This window comes from Cnephaeus nilssonii (genome assembly GCF_951640355.1).
Source record: "Cnephaeus nilssonii genome assembly, chromosome: 11".
Classification (NCBI taxonomy): Eukaryota; Metazoa; Chordata; class Mammalia; order Chiroptera; family Vespertilionidae; genus Cnephaeus; species Cnephaeus nilssonii.
Window position 1 is genome coordinate 69,192,938 of NC_137082.1, and position 21,547 is coordinate 69,214,484.

The 21,547-nt window shown below is 38.8% G+C and overlaps 1 protein-coding gene across 2 annotated transcripts in view; it reads right to left on the bottom strand.

Annotated features, from left to right (window-relative positions):
* The window catches only part of STK4 (serine/threonine kinase 4), a 97,920-nt gene that overhangs the window by 40,554 nt on the left and 35,819 nt on the right, over positions 1 to 21,547 (bottom strand). For both annotated transcript variants that reach the window (XM_079783682.1, XM_079783683.1), the window contains exon 10: positions 2,163 to 2,320. In XM_079783682.1, coding sequence (XP_079639808.1) covers positions 2,163 to 2,320 — 158 coding nt within the window. The remainder of the gene's footprint in view (positions 1 to 2,162; positions 2,321 to 21,547) is intronic.

Consider the following 21,547-nt stretch of genomic DNA (forward strand, 5'->3'; position numbering starts at 1 on the left):
CCATTTTGGGCAAAAAGTTCATTTCAAAATAGCAATTGCCTTCACAGGAAGAAAGAGAATTATTTTCCATAATTAAATAGTGCCTGCCAGGAAACTGAGAGTCTCTGTAGAGACTGTTGAGGGAAACATGTCAGCTAGTCGGACACACACCCTTCTCTAAACTTAGTGAGATTATCCAGAATACTTTCTTCACTCAACGGGCTGGTTCTTTCTTTGCCAGATGTCACTTACAAATACACATTTTCCTATTTGATACCTCTAGTAAGAGTATAGGAAGCTCAAAAGGGGAGTAAAAAGAAAATTTTAAAATCATGCAATATTAATAAAATATAAACACATCCTTATCTTTGAATTTCTAAAGCACCTAACTGGAAAGAAAGAAAACCCCATATGAATTTAGTGGGTCAGAATCAAGCATAAGTAGGTTAAAACAGATTACTGGGTGCTACCTGTCTCCAGAGATTTTGATTCATTGTGTTGGGGATGCGGCCCGAGAACTTCCTTAACTCATTATTTTAAATTGCTATTCTCCCTCTTTCTCTCTTCACACCCTAACCCACCAATCTCCCTTTCTTGCTTTATACAGGGTGTCCCAAATGAATGGATACACAATCTGAATAATTATTAATTCAAATTTTGAAAAGAAAGAAACATCAATTGAGCTATCAGCCGTTAGTGTATGTATACATGCCCAGCCGGCATAGTTCAGTGGTTGAGTGTGGACCTATGAACCAAGAGGTCACGGTTTGATTCCTGTTCAGAGCACATGCCTGGGTTGCAGGCTCGATCCCCAGTGTGGGGAGTGCAGGAGGCAGCCAATCAACGATTCTCTCTCATCACTGAAGTTTCTATCTCTCTTCCTCTCTGAAATATATATATATAGATTTCATTTTTGAGGACACCCTGTATTTTTTTTTTTTTTACAACATTTACCACTATCTAACACACTAAATATTTTACTTCCTTATTTCCCATCTTCTATAATGAAACCTTTATAACGGATGGATTTTTGGCTGTTCTAGTCATTACTATATTCCTAAAAAAGTGCCAAGCATACATTGATATTCAAACAACTAATAAATAAATGAGTGAACAAAAAATGACAGATGATAATGCATGGTAGATGATGAATAATGAACACAGATTATAAAACAAATGAAGCTGGGTTCTAACATGGACTCAGTAACTAATCAGTTAAATAACCTCAGGTCAGTTATTCTGGTCCTCAGAAGATCTCTATCATTAGCTGTACAACTATGACATTTCTACTCCACAAAAGTAGAAATTATGTTATGGAAGAATGACATCATTTCCTCTAAGCCAGTCAGTAGGACAGTGGAAAGCCAGGACTAGAAAGGCCTCTCAGGATCCAAATAAAACGCTTAAGCTAAGCTCTTATTATCAACAACAGAATGATGACAGAATTTAAGAATGTAAAAATTTTAAAAAGTAAAAATTAAATATTCCTAAAGAGAAAATTGTTTTCTAAAAATATTCAGAAAAGGAATGCACACTCCTTAGCTTGCTTTTCCTCCTTCCCCCAATTTTTTTATTGCCTCCACTCATTAAATCTCTGTGAACTTTAACAAGTGTCTGTGGCTGCAGGAGAATGTTCCACAGCAGAGAAAGAATAAAACACACCCAGTTTTTCAGAAGAAACTTCGGAACAACTTAATAGTCATCCATGGGCAAAATTCAGAATAATCCTCTCAGAGAGCCTAAAATTAGGATAATGGTTAGCAAAACAACAAAGACACTACAAGCAGCATTAACTGCCCTCCAGGCTAATCCTTAAATAAAACCTCACAATCTCAAATAAACTATTAAAGACTGCGCATTTTCGTTTGATGACTGAATGTTTCTTTTACCATTACCAATTTCAAACTCAACAAAAGAAAAATGGCAAGTGAATAAAGGATTTTTAAAGTGAAAAAGATGCCGCTAACTGGGAGAGCCAAAACTACTCAAATGTCAGTCAAAATGTTGTTGTCTCAAACTCCTGAGGCCCTCAGCCCAGGAGCTGCTTCCAGAGGTGGTTAGAGGAGACCTGAAGCGCACAGGAAAATGCTCCGGCACCTTCAGTGAAATGACAGAACTGGATGTGTGATATTTCAAATCGCTTGCTCCAGCACACATTACCACGTACTTCTAACACTACTTACAAACTCATAGTCTCCATCCTGTGGTACTTTCCAATCGGAAGAGTTCTTCAGTGGGCCAGGCACACTCTTGCCAAAGCTGTTGATCTGATTTTCCTTTTCTTTTTGTTCAAAGTATTCAAGGAAAGATGGTTTTGCAGGCTGCATGGTCTCATCCCTTCCTGAAAACCAAGAAAAAGAAAAGGTGAAACATAATGTCTTAGATTTCAGGTAAGTTTAATAAATATATCTATCTCCATCCGGATGGGTTCCAGCGTCTGGATCCGTGGCTTCTGGTTAAAGACTTCTTTAAAAACCTAATGAAAAGTGCAGGAAAATGCACAAATGTTCACTGAAAATATTTCTCATACAATTGCAAAAGATTTACAGGCCCTTAAAATACATGCAAAGATCTCATCAGTGTCCCTTTTTCTAGGTGGAAAGACTTGGGTGATACAATAACTTTGCATAAGCAGCAAATAATATTTTGTGGTCCTCTATAGCAAATAGTCCCTGTAATATTAGACTAAAAACAGAGGAGCAAGCAAATATTTATTAATCATCTACGAACACAATATTCTCTACAAGCACTACAGTAGGAAAGGGGAGTGATTCAGTAGGGTGACTTCCCTTCATAATCCCAATTGGACTAATGAGAAAAATCTGCATGAAAAAGAAAGTATAAAAAAATCACAATCCACACCATGGAATATTATGTAACTTTTAAAATACCACTTACAAATGGTTTATGGTAAAGTTAAGGGTGAAAATGAGATACAATATTATATTACAATATGATATAAATTCTGTAAAATCACATACAGAGGAGAGAAAATAAAAAGACTAAAAGAAAATATACCAAAATGTTAATAAGATTAGTCTCTGATAGGATTGTAGGTGATTTTATTTACTTCTTTTAAATATTTTTTTTATTTTAAATAATTTTTCATTTTTCAATTACAAGTTACATATATTATATTAATTTCAAGTGTATAACCCAGTGACTAGACATTTATTTAACTTATGAAGTGATCACCCTGATAAATCTAGTATCTATATGACACCATACAAGTTCTTTTAAACCTTCTTTTTTAAAAGAAAATAGTACAGGATATGTACTATTAAGTATTAAATAGATAGAACGGACAATAAGAGTTACATCTGCCCAGAAGATGGGGAAATCTCGCAAGCTGGACTGGTCAGGGAAGACATTCTTAGGTTGGGCCTCAAACTATCCCTAAGAAAAGCATCAGCAGTTACAGAGAAGTACAGGTATGTATGAGAGCAGCAGCAGACAGCGGTTACTAGTTACAGTAAGTGACAATAGCAAAAAGAACAATTTTACTTGGCATGACTTAAAAACCTAGCTAGCTCAATGTACCTATTTCATATGTTGAAGTGGCTTTGTGCAGTTTTTCTTTAGTGCTTTCCATGAACATGTGGGTCTATATAGCCCTCTCCCCAGTAACCAGAAAAAAAGAGTAGAAGGTTCAGAGCCTTAAGAAGTGGATGGGCTATGTATGGTGCCAGATGGGCACTAGAAATATTGGGGGAGCACTCCTTAAGTTATGTAAATGTCTAACTACTATGCTGTACACCTGAAACTAATATTGAATATAAATTGTAATTGAAAAATACAATTTAAAGAAAAGATATCTTGGTTTTATCCTATTTCCTACCATGGTTCTGTGATATCCAAATAGCATTCCAATAAATTCACATTTACAGAAGGAGGAGGAGGAGGTAGAAGACAAGAAGGAGGGAAAAATGAGAATGAGAATGAGAATGAGAATGAGAATGAGAATGAGAATGAGAATAAGAATAAGAATAAGAATAAGAATAAGAATAAGAATAAGAATAAGAATAAGAATAAGAATAAGATGCCGAAACCGGTTTGACTCAGTGGATAGAGCGTCGGCCTGCGGACTCAAGGGTCCCAGGTTCGATTCCGGTCAAGGGCATGTACCTTGGTTGCGGGCATATCCCCAGTAGGAGGTGTGCAAGAGGCAGCTGATCGATGTTTCTCTCTCATCGATGTTTCTAACTCTCTATCCCTCTCTCTTCCTCTCTGTAAAAAATCAATAAAATATATTTTTAAAAAAAGAATAAGAATAAGAAGTGGATGGGGGAGGCGTCTAGAAGATAAAGAACAGCAAGTGTTTCTCTTCTGGCACCTTCGTTCTCTGCAATCTTATCTCCTGACCTTGTCTAGTCCAGTTTCAAGCCAGCACTCTGACTACCTCTCAGACATTTGTCACTTACTCACTATCTCCATTGCTAAGTTTAACAGCAGCCAATCCCAGATTTGCCCACTTCCAGATGTTGCCAGTAGCTTACTTCACTGTTTGTTGCCTCTTCGCTTATTAGGAATTAAACACAATATTTGCTAAGACCGGTCAATGATTATGTGCTAAGTGTGTGTTTTGTTTGCTCTGGGTATGACGTTAAGTGCTTTTCATGCTTGCCCTAACGGGTTTGGCTCAGTGGATAGAGCGTCGGCCTGCGGACTCAAAGGTCCCAGGTTCGATTCCGGTCAAGGGCATGTACCTTGGTTGCGGGCACATCCTCAGTAGGGGGTGTGCAGGAGGCAGCTGATCAATGTTTCTAACTCTCTATTCCTCTCCCTTCCTCTCTGTAAAAATCAATAAAATAAAATAAAAAAGTGCTTTTCATGCTTGAAGTTTAATTTTTAAGTTAAATTTAATGTATTATTTCATAAGATAGTTCTGAAGGAACTATAACAAAATAAAACTTGTAAAAATTGGGGTGTTTGGGATTTGCTGACAAGTCAGGAAGCTAAGTTCTTCTGATCGGGTCCCCTTCCTCTGGGAGCACTAACTCTGCAGCAAGACATAACCCTACACATCAAAAAGGAGTGTTTAGAGAGGCTCCCTAGGCCAAGCAACTGCTGACATATGAGGTATTCAGTTTACTATCCTTCCTAGATACTTGATCAGCTGAAGAGAATAGAAAGTCTGGAAACAAAATAGAAAGCCCACATGGCTATCAAAGCAACTGGATAGTTATTTGGAAAAAAGGATTAAACTGGATCCACACCTCATACCTTAAACTAGGACAGTGGTCGGCAAACTGCGGCTCGTGAGCCACATGCGGCTCTTTGGCCCCTTGAGTGTGGCTCTTCCACAAAATACCACAGCCTGGGCGAGTCTATTTTGAAGAAGTGGCGTTAGAAGAAGTTTAAGTTTAAAAAATTTGGCTCTCAAAAGAAATTTCAATCATTGTACTGTTGATATTTGGCTCTGTTGACTAACGAGTTTGCCGACCACTGAACTAGGAAAACTCCAAACGGAGAAGAACTCTAATTGTAAAAATGGAAACCGTAAGTACTTGAAGAAAGCACGTGTGAATACATTTAAAACCTGGGTGTGGGACAGGCCTTCTAGCTATGGCAGAAACACAGATGCAATGAAAACTGGATAGATGAAAATCTTTTGTGTTAAGAAAACATCACAAATTTAAAAATGAATAGGCACACATACACGATAAGCCAAGACAAATGGTAAATTAGAAGAAAATATTTGCAACAAACACCATACTTTTTTTAAAAAGAATTTTCTTTTTTTTTTTAATTTAAGAGGTATTTATATATTAGGCAGATAAGATCTTAAATACATAAAGAATTCTGAAAATCAAGAAAGAGAAGACAAAAAAGGGGGGGGGGCAGATGGGTAGGGGAGCTGAAGACCTGATAGTGTGTATATAAAGATATCCCATTAGTCCTTAAACATGAAAAAAAAATCTTAGGTTCACTCATAATAAGAAAAACAAATCAAAACTACTTAGAGATGCAACTGCTTACATTTCAGATTGACAAAAATTCAAAAGCTTGACAGCTGTCTATTTATTGGGAAGGGTTCAGGGATACCTACTTTCCTACACTGCTGAATTGGAGTGCAAAATAGTATAAGCCTACAAAGGAGATTGGGCAATATCTAAATATCAAAACAGGAAACAGGGGAAGGTACAGAAGAATCCTTTGGTGTTATATTTGAACTGCAAATATTAACATAAACTCATAATTTACTTTAAAAAGTATATACTGTGCTTTTTTCATTCAAGGCTTTGAAGCAACAACACCCTACTACCAATGAGCACACCTACGGCTCAGATCTGGGTTTCTAAAGACCATTCCCCACTCAAAGGAACTAAGGCTACTTAAGAGAAATAGCTAATTCCAGGTCTAGGGCAGAAAAAGTATAAAATGGGCCTGGACATCTTTTTGTGTCAAGAAAAGCAAGCAAATATTAAAAAACTGATGGGGACATATCAACAGGATATAGGACCCACCTTGAGAGGCTCAACTGGTAAATTTTGGGACACTTTGAGTAAGCATCAAAAAGATTAAACTGAATAAAAAGAATTCATGAAATACCAGATATCAAGCTATATTACAAAGCCACGGTTCTCAAAACTGCCTGGTACTGGCACAAGAACAGACATATAGAAACGAGAACCCAGAAATAGACCCAAGCCATTATGCTCAATTAATATTTGACAAAGGAAACAAGAGCATACAATGGAGTCAAGACAGTCTCTTCAAAAAATGGTGCTGGGAAAATTGGTCACATACATGCAAAAAAATGAAACTAGATCACCAACTTACACCATGCACAAAAACAAACTCAAAATGGTTAAAGGACTTAAACGTAAGACGGGAAACCATAAAAATCCTACAAGACTCCATAGGCAGCAAAATAGCAGACATATGTCGCAGCAATATCTTTACCAATACAGCTCATAGGGCAATGGAAACTAAGGAGAAAATAAACAAATGGGACTACATCAAAATAAAAAGCTTCTGCACAGCAAAGGAAACCATCAACAAAACAATAAGAAAGCCCACTGCATGGGAGAACATATTTGCCAATGCTATTTCAGATCAGGATTTAAGGGAACTCATACAACTTAACAAAAGGAAGATAAACAATCCAATCAAAAAATGGGCAAAGGACCTAAGTACTAGACACTTTTCAAAAGAGGACATACAGAAGGCCGAGAGACATATGAAAACATGCTCAAAGTCAATAATCATCCGAGAGATGCAGATCAAAATGACAATGAGGTATCATCTCACACCTGTCAGAATGGCTATCATCAGCAAACGACAAGTGCTGGCGAGGATATGGTGAAAAAGGAACCCTGGGAATGCAGACTGGTGCAGCCACTGTGGAAAACAGTATACAGTTTCCTCAAAAAGTTATAAATAGAACTCCCATTTGACCCAGTAATCCCACTCCAAGGAATATATCCCAAGAAACCAGAAACACCAATCAGAAAGGATATATGCACTCGTATGTTCACAGCAACACAATTTACAATAGCTAAGATTTGGAAACAGCCTACGTGCCCATCAGCAGATGAGTGGATTAAAAAACTGTGGTACATCTACACAATGGAATACTATGCTGCTATAAAAAAGAAGGAACTTTTACCATTTGCAACAGCATGGATGGAACTGGAGAGCATTATGCTAAGCGAAATAAGCCAGTAGGAGAAAGATAAATATCACATGATCTCACTCATATGTGGGATATAATGATCAACATAAACTGATGAATTAAAATGGATCCAGAGACAAGGTAGCACTGAGCAGACCATGCAACCTCTGGGAGAAGGTGGGGAGAGGGGATTAGAGATGAACCAAAGGAGTTGTATGCATGCATATTAGCATGACCAATGGACACAGACACTGGGGCAGTGGGGGCTTGCCCTCAGGGGTGGGAGTGGCAGGGGGGCATTAATCGGGGGAAAAAGGAGACATGTAATACTTTAAACAATAAAAAAAAAGAATTCATGAACTCAGAATAATAATCTGAAAGTGAAGAAGGTTGGGGAGAGGAGAGCTCTTCTTTAGAAAAATGGCCACTCGACAACTGTATAATGGTAACAACAGAGAATATCCTGCTTAGACAGTGTGCTCAATGGTTAGAGCGTCAGCCTATGAACTGAAAGGGTCTCGGGTTCGACTCCCAGTCAAGAGCATGTACCTGGATTGCAGGTTCCATCCCAGTCCCAATCTCTTTCACATTGATGTTTTTCTCTCCCACCCTCTCTCCTTCTCTCTCTCTCTCTCTCTCTCTCTCTCTTTCTTTTTTTCTCTCTCTCTCTCCCCCCATCCTCCCATCCTCCCTCCCGTCCACTCTCTCTAAAAATCAAAGGAAAAAATACCCTGAGGTGAGGATTAACAACAACAACAAAACAAAAAAGAGAGAGAATATTCTCTTTTTTAGGAAATTCACACACAGAATATCTCCTTTCTTAGAAAATACAGCTTGATGTTTAAGAGTAAGTTGCATATATCGCACACCAACCTCTCCTCATTACTTCTGTCATTTCATGTCTGTTTATCCACCCATCTTTATATATGCACACAAATGACTGATAAAAGTTCATCAGTAAAAATGACAACTTCTGGGTAGAAATAACAGGTAATTTAAATACCTTTTGTGAAACTATTACAAAAAACATAAAAACACTTTATTAAGAAAGCACCATATCTAACAATAAAAATTGTATAATTATTACTATGTACTTCTATGATGCTTCATTAATTCCTTTCAGTCACTATACTAGTGAATTTAGAAATTCAGATCTTTAAACCGGGATGAAACACTAAAGATAGTTTTTCTGTGGTTCAATTCTAAAACATGACATAAATGCTCTGGCTAGTATGGCTCAGTTGTCCCGTGCACTAAAAGGCTGCCAGTTTGATTCCTGGTCAGGGCACATGCATGCGTTACCAGCTTGATCCCTGGTAGGGAGAGTGCAGGAGGCCACTGTTTCTTTCTCTCTTTCTCTCTCTCTCTCTCTCTCAAAAATCAACTTAAAAAAATATTTAAAATAAAACTTGGCTTAAAAATAAAAGGAATGTGTCTATTAAGCTAGAGTATAATCATTTGTCTAATATCTATCACTGTTTACATGAGAATATGAGGACATTTGCTTTCACATGATGGTCTCATCATAACTTCATGACCACCATGTAAATAAGTAGGAGGAAAGAAAATGTGCACTTATTAGGTACCTATCAAGTGCTAGACAATGTACTATTCACTTACTCCTCAAGTATTTTGAGGCATATATAGTTATTTCCACCTTATAGGTGAGAAATTTGCCATCAAGGATAGAATATCCCTAAATCCTCATCATCAAGTTCTAAGCCTAGTTTGCTCCCTCTCTCATATTGTAAATTCTCTAAAACCAAAATGAAAATTCCTGACCTGTCAGAACTGCCATTGAGTGTAGAAAGAGCAGGGGAACGGAATTTTCCCAGTAACCTTATCTTTGAACTTTTCTTTCCGCACTTCTGAGCTAGATGATAAAGTATGCTGGACAACAGGCTGTCAGCACTGCAAGCGTAAGAGAATCATTCCAAGCTGATTAAAGGCAATGCTGTCCCCAGGGCTTCAGCTGGCTGCTGGGCTTTGTGTTCCAATGTGAGGTAGGGCATTTTTTCAGGTGTATCCCAGGAAATGAAGACGTTCAGTTGAATGATAATACCAGAAACCTGAAGCCATAGGGAGAGCAGAAAAGTTAAGCTTTGAAAATAGCCATGTCTTGCTGGGATTCTTTTATCTGATGGAGGAAATGCATGAATTCCTATATTAGGACTGGCCCATGTTTCTTTGTAAGCAGCTTCTGTCGAGCTAAATGGATGATCTGTCTAAGCCCAGAGACAAAGGGGTGAATTCATAAGTAACTGTAGCCTATATTTATTTCCCTTTGAAAAAATGCTATGTAAAAGCAGAAGGACCGGATGAATCAACTGATGAATGAATACATAAAATGTGGTATATCCACACAGTGGAATATTATCCTACCTAATAAAAAGGTAATATGTAAATTACCATCACTCCGCTACACCCATGATTGGACCAGCGGGAGACACAGGGGGTGGGACTCGGGGTGGCTGGGGTGGTGATTGGGCCGGCAGGACACTGAGCTCGCGTTACCAGCGGCGACATGAGCTCAGCGTCTGCGCCATGGCTGTGCTGCAGCACAGACGGGCTTCTGGGGCAGCGAGCCGATGTTTTGGAGGTTTGGAGGCGGCGCGGGTGGGCGGGCGGCGCGGCAGAGCACGTGGGTGGGGGGGGAGTCTGGCGGCAGTTGGGCCGCAGGAGCCCGGTGTCCGCAGAGGTCGCGGGTTTCCATGAAGGCAGAGGAGGCGGCAGCGGCCCCAGCCTTCCTGGGCGGGAGGCGAAGGCAAGACCCCGGCCTGGGCTCCGGCCGCAGGAGTACCACGCCCCCGCCCCGCCTCGCTCTAGGGGCCCAGGGACTTCGGAGCTGCCGGCCACACCGGGTCCCGACCAGCGGACAGACAGCCTACACGTGCATGATTAAATCATGCACTGGGCCTCTAGTTCAGCAATAAAAGGAAATGAAATACTGATACCTGATACAATATGGATGAACCTCAAAAACATTAGGCTAAAATGTTCAGAAAGAAGCCAGTCACAAAAGACCACATATTCTATAATTCTATTTTTTGTGAAATGTTCAGAATAAGCAAATCTGTAGAGACAGAAAGAGGTAAGTGGTTGCCTAAGACTACGAGGTTGGGGTGAGTAGGTGGGATATGAAAAAAAAGTTCCTTTTTGGAGTGATCAAAATGTTCTAAAATTAGATTATAAACAAAATAGAGTATCTAACCATACAATGAACTATTATTCAGTCATAAAAACGAATGATGTACCTTGAAAACATTAAACTTAGTGATAGAAGCCAGACACAAAGGCCATATTTTGTGTGATTTCATTTATATAAAATGCCCAGAACAGGCAAAGCCATAGACACAGAAAGCAGACTAATGGTTGCTTGAGGATAAGGGAGGGGGTGGGGGGACTGCTAACAGGATTGTGGTTTCTTTTGGGGGTGATGAAAATGTCTGGAATTCAACAGTGGTTATGGTTGCACAACCTTGTTAATACAAATTGTTACTTTAAAATGGTGAATTCTATGATATGTGAATTACATCTCAATTTGAAAATAATAAAAATTTTAAAACTAAATTATGGTATTGTTTGCACAACGCTTTAAATACACTGAAAACCACTGAATTGCATGTTTTATTTTATTTCATTTTTGCATTTCAATAACTTTATTGTAATGTTTATCCCCTAATACCAAAACATAATGGTAGTTGGTTAGGTTACCTCTGCCAACTCAAAAATAACATGGATGTAATCAAAGTATTGGAATGTATCTTTTGGAAAAAACTGAAAAGTTATCTACAAAATATTGTTTACAAAAGTGTAAGATACACTGTGGTTCTTTAGTTTATTTTCCAGTGCATATTTATCCATAGCATGATGTCAAAATTGGGTACAGTCATCCTGGATGGACTCAGGCTACACACTGTACTGAGTAACCATTTATAACACTTTTAACATTGCAGATCTCCTTATACTCACTGACTTAATAGAAAGTCCCGAATGCTACATCAGCAACCTCATGCCTGTTAAGATGTGTATTTATTTAAGACACAGTAGGAGAAATTAGTGAAAGTATATTCTCTTCATTTTAAACAAAATTCTAAATTAAAAGCAATGGCAAAAATAGTCCCTGAATTACACACTTTAAATTAGTAAAGTAGCCCTAGCCAGTGTGGCTCCATGGATAGAGCCTGCGGACTCAAGGGTCCCAGGTTCGAACCTGGTCAAGGGCATGTACCTTGGTTGCGGGCACATCCCCAGTGGGAGGTGTGCAGGAGGCAGCTGATCGATGTTTCTCTCTCATCGATGTTTCTGACTCTCTATCCCTCTCCCTTCCTCTCTGTAAAAAAGCAATAAAATGTATTTTTTTAAAAAAATTAGTAAAGTACATAGTATGCAAATTATATACCAACTAGGTGCACGAAATTGGTACACTCGCGTGGGGTGGGGGGGAGGGATGTCCCTTAGCCTGGATTGCAAGAGGACGCAGGCCAAGCCGAGGGACCCCCCCCTTGGTGCATGATTGGGGCCAGGGAGGGACGCAGGAGGTTGGCCAGCTGGGGAGGAACCGTGGGAAGGCCTCAGGGTATATCCAGCCTGTCTCACTCAGTCCGGACCCCAGCAGCAAGCTAACCTATCAGTCGGAGCATCTGTCCCCTGGTGGTCAGTGCACGTATTAACAACTGGTTAATCGGTTGACTGTCTGCCCCCTGGTGGTCAGTGCACGTCATAGCGAGTGGATGAGTGACCTTAGCACAGTGATGGCGAACCTATGACACGCGTGTCAGCACTGACATGCATAGCCATTTCTGATGACACGCGGCCGCTGAGGCGGCCGCATGCTGAGGATGAAACATTTGCTGCTCCTGAGGATGAAACATTTGCGAAATAATGTTTTTTCCTCAAAGAGACACACTACCCGAGTTATGCTCAGTTTTTTGGCAAAGTTTGACACACCAAGCTCAAAAGGTTGCCCATCACTGCCTTAGCATATCATTAGCATATTACGCTTTGATTGGTTGAATGGCCAACCAGACACAGCATATAAGGCTTTTATTATATAGGACTAGAGGTCCGGTGCACGAAATTCAGCCCAACCTGCACCCTCTCCAATCAGGGACCTCTCGGGGGATGTCTGACTGCCGGTTTAGGCACAATACCGGGGATCGGGCCTAAACCGGCAGTTGGACATCCCTCTCACAATCCTAGACTGCTGGCTCCTAATCACTCACCTGCCTGCCTGCCTGCCTGGTCGCCCCTAATTGCCCCCCGACCCCACCGGCCTGATCACCCCTCACTGCCTCTGCATGCTGGCCTGATCACCCCTAACTGCCCCCGCTGCCAGCCAGGTTGTCCCCCAACTGCCACCTCCCTGCCAGCCTGGTTACCCCCAACCCCCACTGGCCTAATTGCTCCTCACTGCCCCCCCCCTGCCAGCCTAATCACCCCCAACTGCTCCTCCTGCCAGCCTGATCGCCCCCAACTGCCTCCCCTTCTGGCCTGGTCACCCGCAACTGCCCCCCCACATTGGCCTGGTCACCCCTCACGAACCCCCCGCCAGCCTGGTTGCCCCATGCAGCCTGCTGTTCAGTCATTTGGTCATCCCTCACTAACCCCCCTGCTGGCCTGGTCACCCCAAGCAGCCTGCTTGTTCAGTCATTTGGTCGTTCCTCACTAACCCCCCTGCTGACCTGGTTGCCCCACACAACCTGCTGTTCAGTCATTTGGTCGTCCCTCACTAACCCCCCCTGCCAGCCTGGTTGCCCCACGCAGCCTGCTTGTTCAGTTGTTTGGTGGTCCCTCACTACCCCCCCTCACCGACCTGTTCGTAGGCAGCCATCTTGTGAGGGTGTGATGGTCAATTTGCATATTACCGCTTTATTATATAGGAGGATGACTCAATTGATATAGAGTAGAAGACCTCTTTCCTCTACTACCACTTTGTTTCTGGATTCATCTGAACTATAACACAATGCCAAGGTCATCATAACTGGGAAGGAGCTTGGCCAAAGTCTGAAACCCATCTTTTCCTCTGGAACAACCATCTACTAAACATTAAACTTTATGCCCTTCCATTTTGAACATTCATTTTTAAGACTATCACTAAGTAAACCACAATGGTCAACCTACTCTCTCCTTAATTTCTACAGTAATAACTCTTTTTCTACCTTAATAGTAATTAAATCTGTTTTAAACTAGAAAACTGGACAGAGCCCGCATTTTCTTCTCAGTTTCACACATGAATATTTGTAAGGAAAAAAAACTTGAGTAATCCCTCAAAACTATTTTTTTTTCTTGGAATAATATGCCTTATCATAAGGTCACTTGTTTTGTTTTTCATCTAACTTTTATTATATGTGTGTGGTTTTTGGTTTTGGTTTTGTTACTGGGAACCTACATGTATTAACTCATTTAATTACACAACTTATTCAAGTTTCTGTGTGTGGCCATAAATGTGCCTTTGAATGTTCTTTGAAACCACTAAGAATTACTGGAATCATAAGTTATAAAATTACCTAGAGTCCAACTGAAATAACTCTTCCAGTTAACCAGCTTGAGGAAGTGCCCTTCTGTAATCTGACTTGACTTCTGGATAATGGTGCTATAGTTCTTAAAGTCTGGTGAGCTGTCATATATGTATTTAGAGATCTAAATCCAAATTTCAAACGATTACTAACTAAAGGGATAGAGGCAGCATATCTGAAAACATACAAAAGGCTTACAGGTGAGAATAATCCATACCATTGTTATTTTAATAATTTCCTAGTGGTCTTGCCTTTTCTGGTCTTTTCAAGCTCCAAATCATCCAACTCTTCTAAAAAAAAAACACCCCACTTTGTTATATCGCTTCTCTTTTTCTTTAATATCACTTTTCTGATCAAAATGTCCTTATACTACACTATTACTAACAGAATCAAGTTTGAACTCCTTACTTTGGCATTCAATGTTCTCCAATATCCAGCCAACATCCACTTCAGCCCCACAAGATATTCAAATTTTTTTTCTACCTTTCTGATATTGCGCCTGCCTGGAATATCCTCCCTTAACCTTTCTGTATATCCAAGTCTTTACTTTCCTTCTTACAAATCCTTTAACACTTTGTTATTCTACTTACCCAGAATTTGGCCCAAGATTATATTACCTTCATATGTAGGTGTCCTCCAGCCTTAACTAAGATGTATCATCATCAAAGAGCACTATCTGAAGCACCTAAATGGTACTTCATCCACACAAGGAATTAGAAAGAACAGGTATAGTACAGTAGGCTCTCCATAAATATTAGATAATGGTTATAACAACTGTCATCTTCCCCTTGTACCTATAAATTCCTCATCAGCAGTAAATTTCTCATTTGGTATTTGTATAGTACACAGTAATGGCACACAATGACTACCTAATAAATACTTGTTGCTTGGTATTAAGTAATTATTTTTAACAAATACTGACTTCAAGTGATACTTTTTAGAACATAAACACTTAAGAGAATCATCTACTTTCTGTTTATAAATTAATTTAAATTTATCAAAATGCATCTCCATTTTCTAGCTGAATAAGAGGAATAAGCAGGTCAAAAGAGCTTAGAACAACAAAGAAATATATTCCCCTAACTGACTGAAATGGACTTATCTGCCTCTTAGGCATAAGAGTCAAAGTATATTTTTTGGCACTCATTTTCCTTTGCTCTTCATTACTATTACACTACTGCCCTCTTTTGGTTCACCTTTCACCAATTGAACTACTATGATTGAACCTTACGTCCCCCAAATATAGGTCTTGAGCCTTTCGTCCATGTTACCCTGAAATGTGGTACTTTCATATCCTAACATGTGGTCTGGCAGAGTGTTTTGAATGAATTTTCAGGCACCAAGAGTCTGTGCTTTTTGGCTCATTCCAAAAGAATCAAGAATATGAATGGTTTCCAAAGATAAAACGTGGGTCCAACATCTGGACACAATTAGAAAAACTGCACAAACGATTAGGATCTAGTCTCCACTCTGGCACAATGACCCTGAATTATTTGTGCAACTGTAAGAAAAGTCTAAGGACCAAGATGTCTGCTCTTCTATTGTAACTCTCACCCAGGAGGGAGCTTTTGATAAATGTCCAGTGAACCACAGTGACTATCTTTCGGGAATGGAAAAAATTCCAGTCAGTAACACATTCCACAGTATAAAGATAAGAGTCTGAAACTCTACAAAGGAAGGTTCTTGTGGATCCAAAGTCTAGCCTTCTTTAAAATCTACCATCTTGTATTTTGAGCTATTTAACAGATCCTCAGAACACCTATCATCTTACTTATAAGAAATTTTACACACACACACACACACACACACACACACACACACACACACATCTTTTTCCCTCTCTCTTCTCAGCACATTTTTAAAAGCATTACTGAAACTGACAAGTGACCTTCCATTAGATCAAACATTTTCATGCCAGAGTTCAGACACAGAGGTAGCATTTACAAAACATCAATAATACCAAGAGTGAAAACTAAAAGCCTAACTAGCAAGAAGAAAGGAATCAGGATACTGAAAAGTAGCACTGGTTCAAGGAAAATTTGGGTCCAATAAAAACACCACTATCAAACATTAAAAGACTCATACAATTAATAAAGTACCAACCACTTTTAAGCATTTACATGCTAAATATGTTACATATATTATCTTGTATCATCTTCACAACCGTACAAAGTAGGAACTCTTATGCCCCGCTTTTTCAGACTAGGAAACTGAGGCTCAAGAAAGGAAATAACTTGCCCAAGATGACCTAGTTCATAAGATTGTGGGCCACATTTCAAACTAAATTACTGTCCTTTCCACTATTCCTTTGTCCTTCTCTTGCTCTTACTCAGAGATATGATTCTAACAAAACTAAATGTTTTAAGTTAAGCTTTGGTAGGTATAACTACACTATTGCTATCTGAAACTTTCCTATGATGCTGACTGTGAGTGGCAAGGATACATGAATACTTAATATTCTGATGATAGTTTTTAAACATCCTGGGGATTAGAAATTGGACAGTAAGCCTATTGTGGTAAAAGAAGTGTTAAAATACCTGTAGTCCTTTATGTTCTATTTATCATCCTTGCAAAATGCTATTATCTGAGTCCGAGAGAATGAGACAGATAACACACAAGGGAGTCAATGTTATAACAACCCCCTTCAAACAACTGCAGGTGGAAAGAAAATAGGCTGTGAGTCAAGAATTTCCATTTTATACAGCCCCAAAATTAGTATCTGATGGATGGTGGTGAAATAAAATCACTTCAACAAGAGCCTGGACTTTGGTTGACAATAGGTGTCTTCATGAGACTTAGGACTTTCTGCGGAACTATCAATACAGAATGTTTTTACCACATAATATCATCATAGTAACTTGCCAAAACATGCTTCTGAGTTATCCTAACTTAATTATGCCACTAAGCTTTAAAATTCTATTTCAAAGAGATTAATGTGGCAATTGCTCTAGAATAAAAATTAATCCTAATGTATAAAGAGCCAGGGTCCATCACGACTTAAACGGCTAGATGGACGACCGAACAGCAGGCTAGGGTCCTGGGTCATGTAAGTGGAAACCGTAAGATATAGAAACAAGGCAGACTTATCCCTCCACATGGGGAGATATTGGCGGAAGAATAGCAGGGAGCCAGAACTCCCACCATTATTCATAACAATAATGAATACCCATCCCCCCCCCCCCCCCCCCCCGCAAACACACACCTACAAACCTTGGGTCAAGTGGGGAACCTGGACTTCTACTCTCTTCTTGAAATAATGAGGTGGCATCTCACCCTTTCCTTACCAAAGCAGTATCAAAGCAAGCCAGATAAAACAGTGTTGGAAAAGATCCAGTTTCATAATGCTCAAAATTTCTAGGTTTCAATTATCAAATTATTCATAAAAAGCAGAAAGATCTAAAACCGAATTAAAAAGATAATAGATACTAACACTGAGATAGTAGAGATGATAAGTTATTTGATAATAAGTTTAAAGCAGCCATCAAAATAATCTTTACATGAGTGATTTTGAACATCCTTAAATGGGGAAAAAAGAAAGTTATGGCAAGTAAATAGAAAGTCTCAGTAAACAAAATGAAGCTATAAAGAAGAACCAAATGAAAATTATAGTACAGAAGAATATAATAACTGAAATAAATAACTCAGTGAATAGGCTCAAAGCAGAATGGATGGAACAGAGGAAACACTCAGGGAACTAGAAAATATAACAATAAAAATATCCAATGAGAATAGGAAGAAAATGGGCTTGAAAACAACAACAGAAAAAAGATCAGAACCACAGGAACCAGTGGAATCATAACAACAACAACAACAACACAAAATGAAACTCTAACATTTGGAGTCCAGGAAGAAATTAAAGGAGATGGAGCTGAAAGAGTACTTGAAGAAATAATGGCTGAAAACTCTTCCAATTGGTCAAAAGACAGAAATCCTCAATTTTAAGAAGGTGAGCAAATACAAAATGAGATAAACCCAAAGATATCAACACCCACATCATAGTCAAACTTCTGAAAAATAAAAACAAAAAAATCTTGAAAGTCTTGAATGACAACACTTTATCTATAAGGAAAAAGTAACTCTCATGACAATAGGTTTTCCATTAGAAACCATAAAGTCTAAAAATAAAAGAAGTGTCAACAGAGTCCTATTTCCAATGAAAATATCCTTCAGCAATATGGGGGAAATCAAGGCACCTCAGGAAAGAGAAAACACAAATGTAAACAAGAATTGATAAAGAATAATATCCAAATCTCAAAAAATATATGAAATATATTCAATGTCATCTGTCCAGGTAAACTCAAATGTATTCTTCCATTACTTACTTACCAGGATAGCTAAAATTAAATAGGTTTATAATATTAATTATTAGCAAGTATCTGCAGGATCTGGAACTCTCATTCACTGCTGGTGGTTGTATAAATTGGATAAAAGGATGTAAAACTGTATCTTCTAAAACTAAACATATGCCTACATCATGAGTCATTAAATTTACTGCTTTTATATATCCAAAAGACATGAGCATATAGGTCCTCAAAATCATATGTGAAAGGATGTTTAGCATAGCTTCATTCATAATATTTTCAAATTAGAAACAACTTACAAATCTGCCTACAGGAGAATGGAAGAATGGTAGTAAATTCAAATAATAGAATACTACACACCTCTAAAAAATAGAATAAAATCCTGATATGAAGAATAATGTGGGTTAATTTCATAGATATTATATTGAGCAAAACAAGTGAGACACAAATGAGAATACGTCATATAAATCCACTGATATGAATTTCATGAACTGATGGTACTATCAATGCTTATAAAGGTCAGAAAATTAAGAAATTCTGAGGGTAGTAGTCAGAAAGGGGGATGAAAGAAACTTCTAAAATCTTGAAAAAGATTCTACATCTTATATTGGGTGTTACATATATAAACAAGTTTGATCTCTACATTTACGTTTCATGCACAGGTGGAGTTAAATATAAGTGTTTTCTAGCACTGAAAGTCACTTATTATTTGAGCTTGGGTTCCTCAACTTTCAGAGTCCATGCTAATCTTCATTATGTTTATTACCCTCTGAAGATAAATAGTGCCATCAAGATCTAATTCTACAGCTCAGTAACCCTGAAAAATGAAAGAGCATTTATCCTGATTAAGAACTCTAAAGAAATCATACTAACAATTCAATATAATTCACCAAATATTCTGCATAAAATATCATCTCAAATGGAGTACCATTCATGATTCAATAATTGGAATTTGAGAGGAAGTAAAAGAGGTCTTTTGTTATTCTCATAGTTTGTGGACTCAGTGGTAATACTGATAAACTATTGAAAAAGTAGGTATTTACTTTTTCTACAAATATTTAAATTGTTTGGGTAATACCAAAAGACTGTAAACTTTTAGCCTAAATATACTTTAATATATTTTTATTGTTGATTTTAGAGAGGAAGGGAGAGGGAGAGAAAGATAGGAACATCAATGATGAGAGAATAATTGATCGGCTTCCTCCTGCATACCCCACACTGGGGATCTAGCCTGCAACTCGGGCATGTGCCCTGACCAGGAATCAAACCGTGACTTCCTGGTTCATTGGTTGATGCTCAACCACTGAGAAACACCAGCCAGGTAGCCTAACCATACTTTAAAAAGTGACTTTCATATATTGGGAAATGAGACATTTAAGTAATATGTAATCCTATATAATAAAAGGCTAATATGCAAATCGACTGAACAGCAGAACGACCGGTCGCTATGACACGCACTGACCACTAGAGGGCAGAAGCTCAATGCAGGAGCTGCCCCCTGGTGGCCAGTGTGCTCCCAAAGGGGAAACACCACTCAGCCAGAAGCCCTGAGTCAGGCTCACTGCTGGCAAGTGCAGTGGTGGTGGCAGGAGCCTCTCCCATGGGGAGCGGGCCTAAGCCATCAGTCGGACATCCACCAAGGGCTCCCGAACTGCAAGAGGGCACATGCCGGGCTGAGGGACCCCTACCCCCAGTGCACGAATTTTGTGCACCGGGCCTCTAGTATCTAACATAAAGAACTATGGCAAATCAGTAAAAAAAAAAAAAAAAAAAAAAGGCTATTAAAGAACTCATTAGATTCTTGTGTAGGCAACACAGAAGTGAATTAGATGAAAACCAAAGAGGCTAAGCAACAAAAGCTATAAGTTGTCATTATTAATATTTATTTTGATACATATCAATCAGTTCTGCACAAGAACCTGAAATTTTATTTTTAAAATGTATTCAATTACTTGGTTAGGGCCATTTTAGCTGATAATAGTTTCAAAACTATACACATGGTACCATGATACATTTAGAGGACATTAATTCTGGTTAAGAATTCTGAGAAATCTGGGAAGAGAGAAGAAAAGTTTAAGCTATTTTGACAGATTTAGGCTGGTTTCAGTCTTATTTGAACTTTGCCATGTATGAGGTATCCAAACTCCTACCTAAATAAAAATACATTGCCCTAGTGTTGCTGTGGTTATTTAAAATAAATAACAGTGCTAATCTTGAAGAAAGCCTACCATAGAAAGGAGATTTGTGAACACAAATGGGAACACATTTTAAACTCATAACCTATTACAGAGCTCCCTCTGATGGTCAAAGGAAGTGCAAGAATCCTAACACTCACAGAACCTCTCATATCACTTCAGGAATATGTCCCTCTGTCCTTAGGGGCAAACAAATTTCTTCTACAGCCTTGAAAAAAACCCAGTTACATAAACAAATAGCAGAATCCTTCCAAAATCCCCAAACTGATATTTTATCCAGACATGTGTTTTCAAAGTAGTGTGGCCCATGGTTTACCAATATGGTTCTTACAGGTGTTCTGGAGGTGTCTTGAAAAGCAATCAAATCTCACCTCACTCTAATTCCCTCCTTCCAACTGCATTCTGATTCTTTACTATAGACTCAGATATATACAACCAAATATACGCCCTCATGTAACAATACCATTAACCTATCAACAGAGGCAGACCCCCTTTGAAAACCATCCACCTTTTGCTTCTGGAAAGCCTGGGGAAACATGTAGAGTAGCCTGTTATTCAAATAGCCAGCAAGGAAAGGTATATTCATGTAGGCCGAGGCTTCCCAACATAGGACCTGTAACTTGAGTCTTAGTCCTGTCCCTCAAAACTTAAGGGGCTCTGCTGAGAAGCAGTATAATATAATGATGAAGAGTATGAATTTTTAAATCAAGGACATCTGGCATCAAGTCTTGGCTCTTCTATTCCTCACTATGTAATCATGAGCAAGTAACTTAACCACTCTGCAATTTAGTTTCTGTTACCACAAAATCAGGGGTGGTGATGGTGGGGGTACTATATGGCTATATTTACCACACAGCATGGTTGTAATGATTAAAATAAATGTGAAACGCTTATAAAGAATTAAGCACAGAGCCTGATATATATTACATGCCAAGG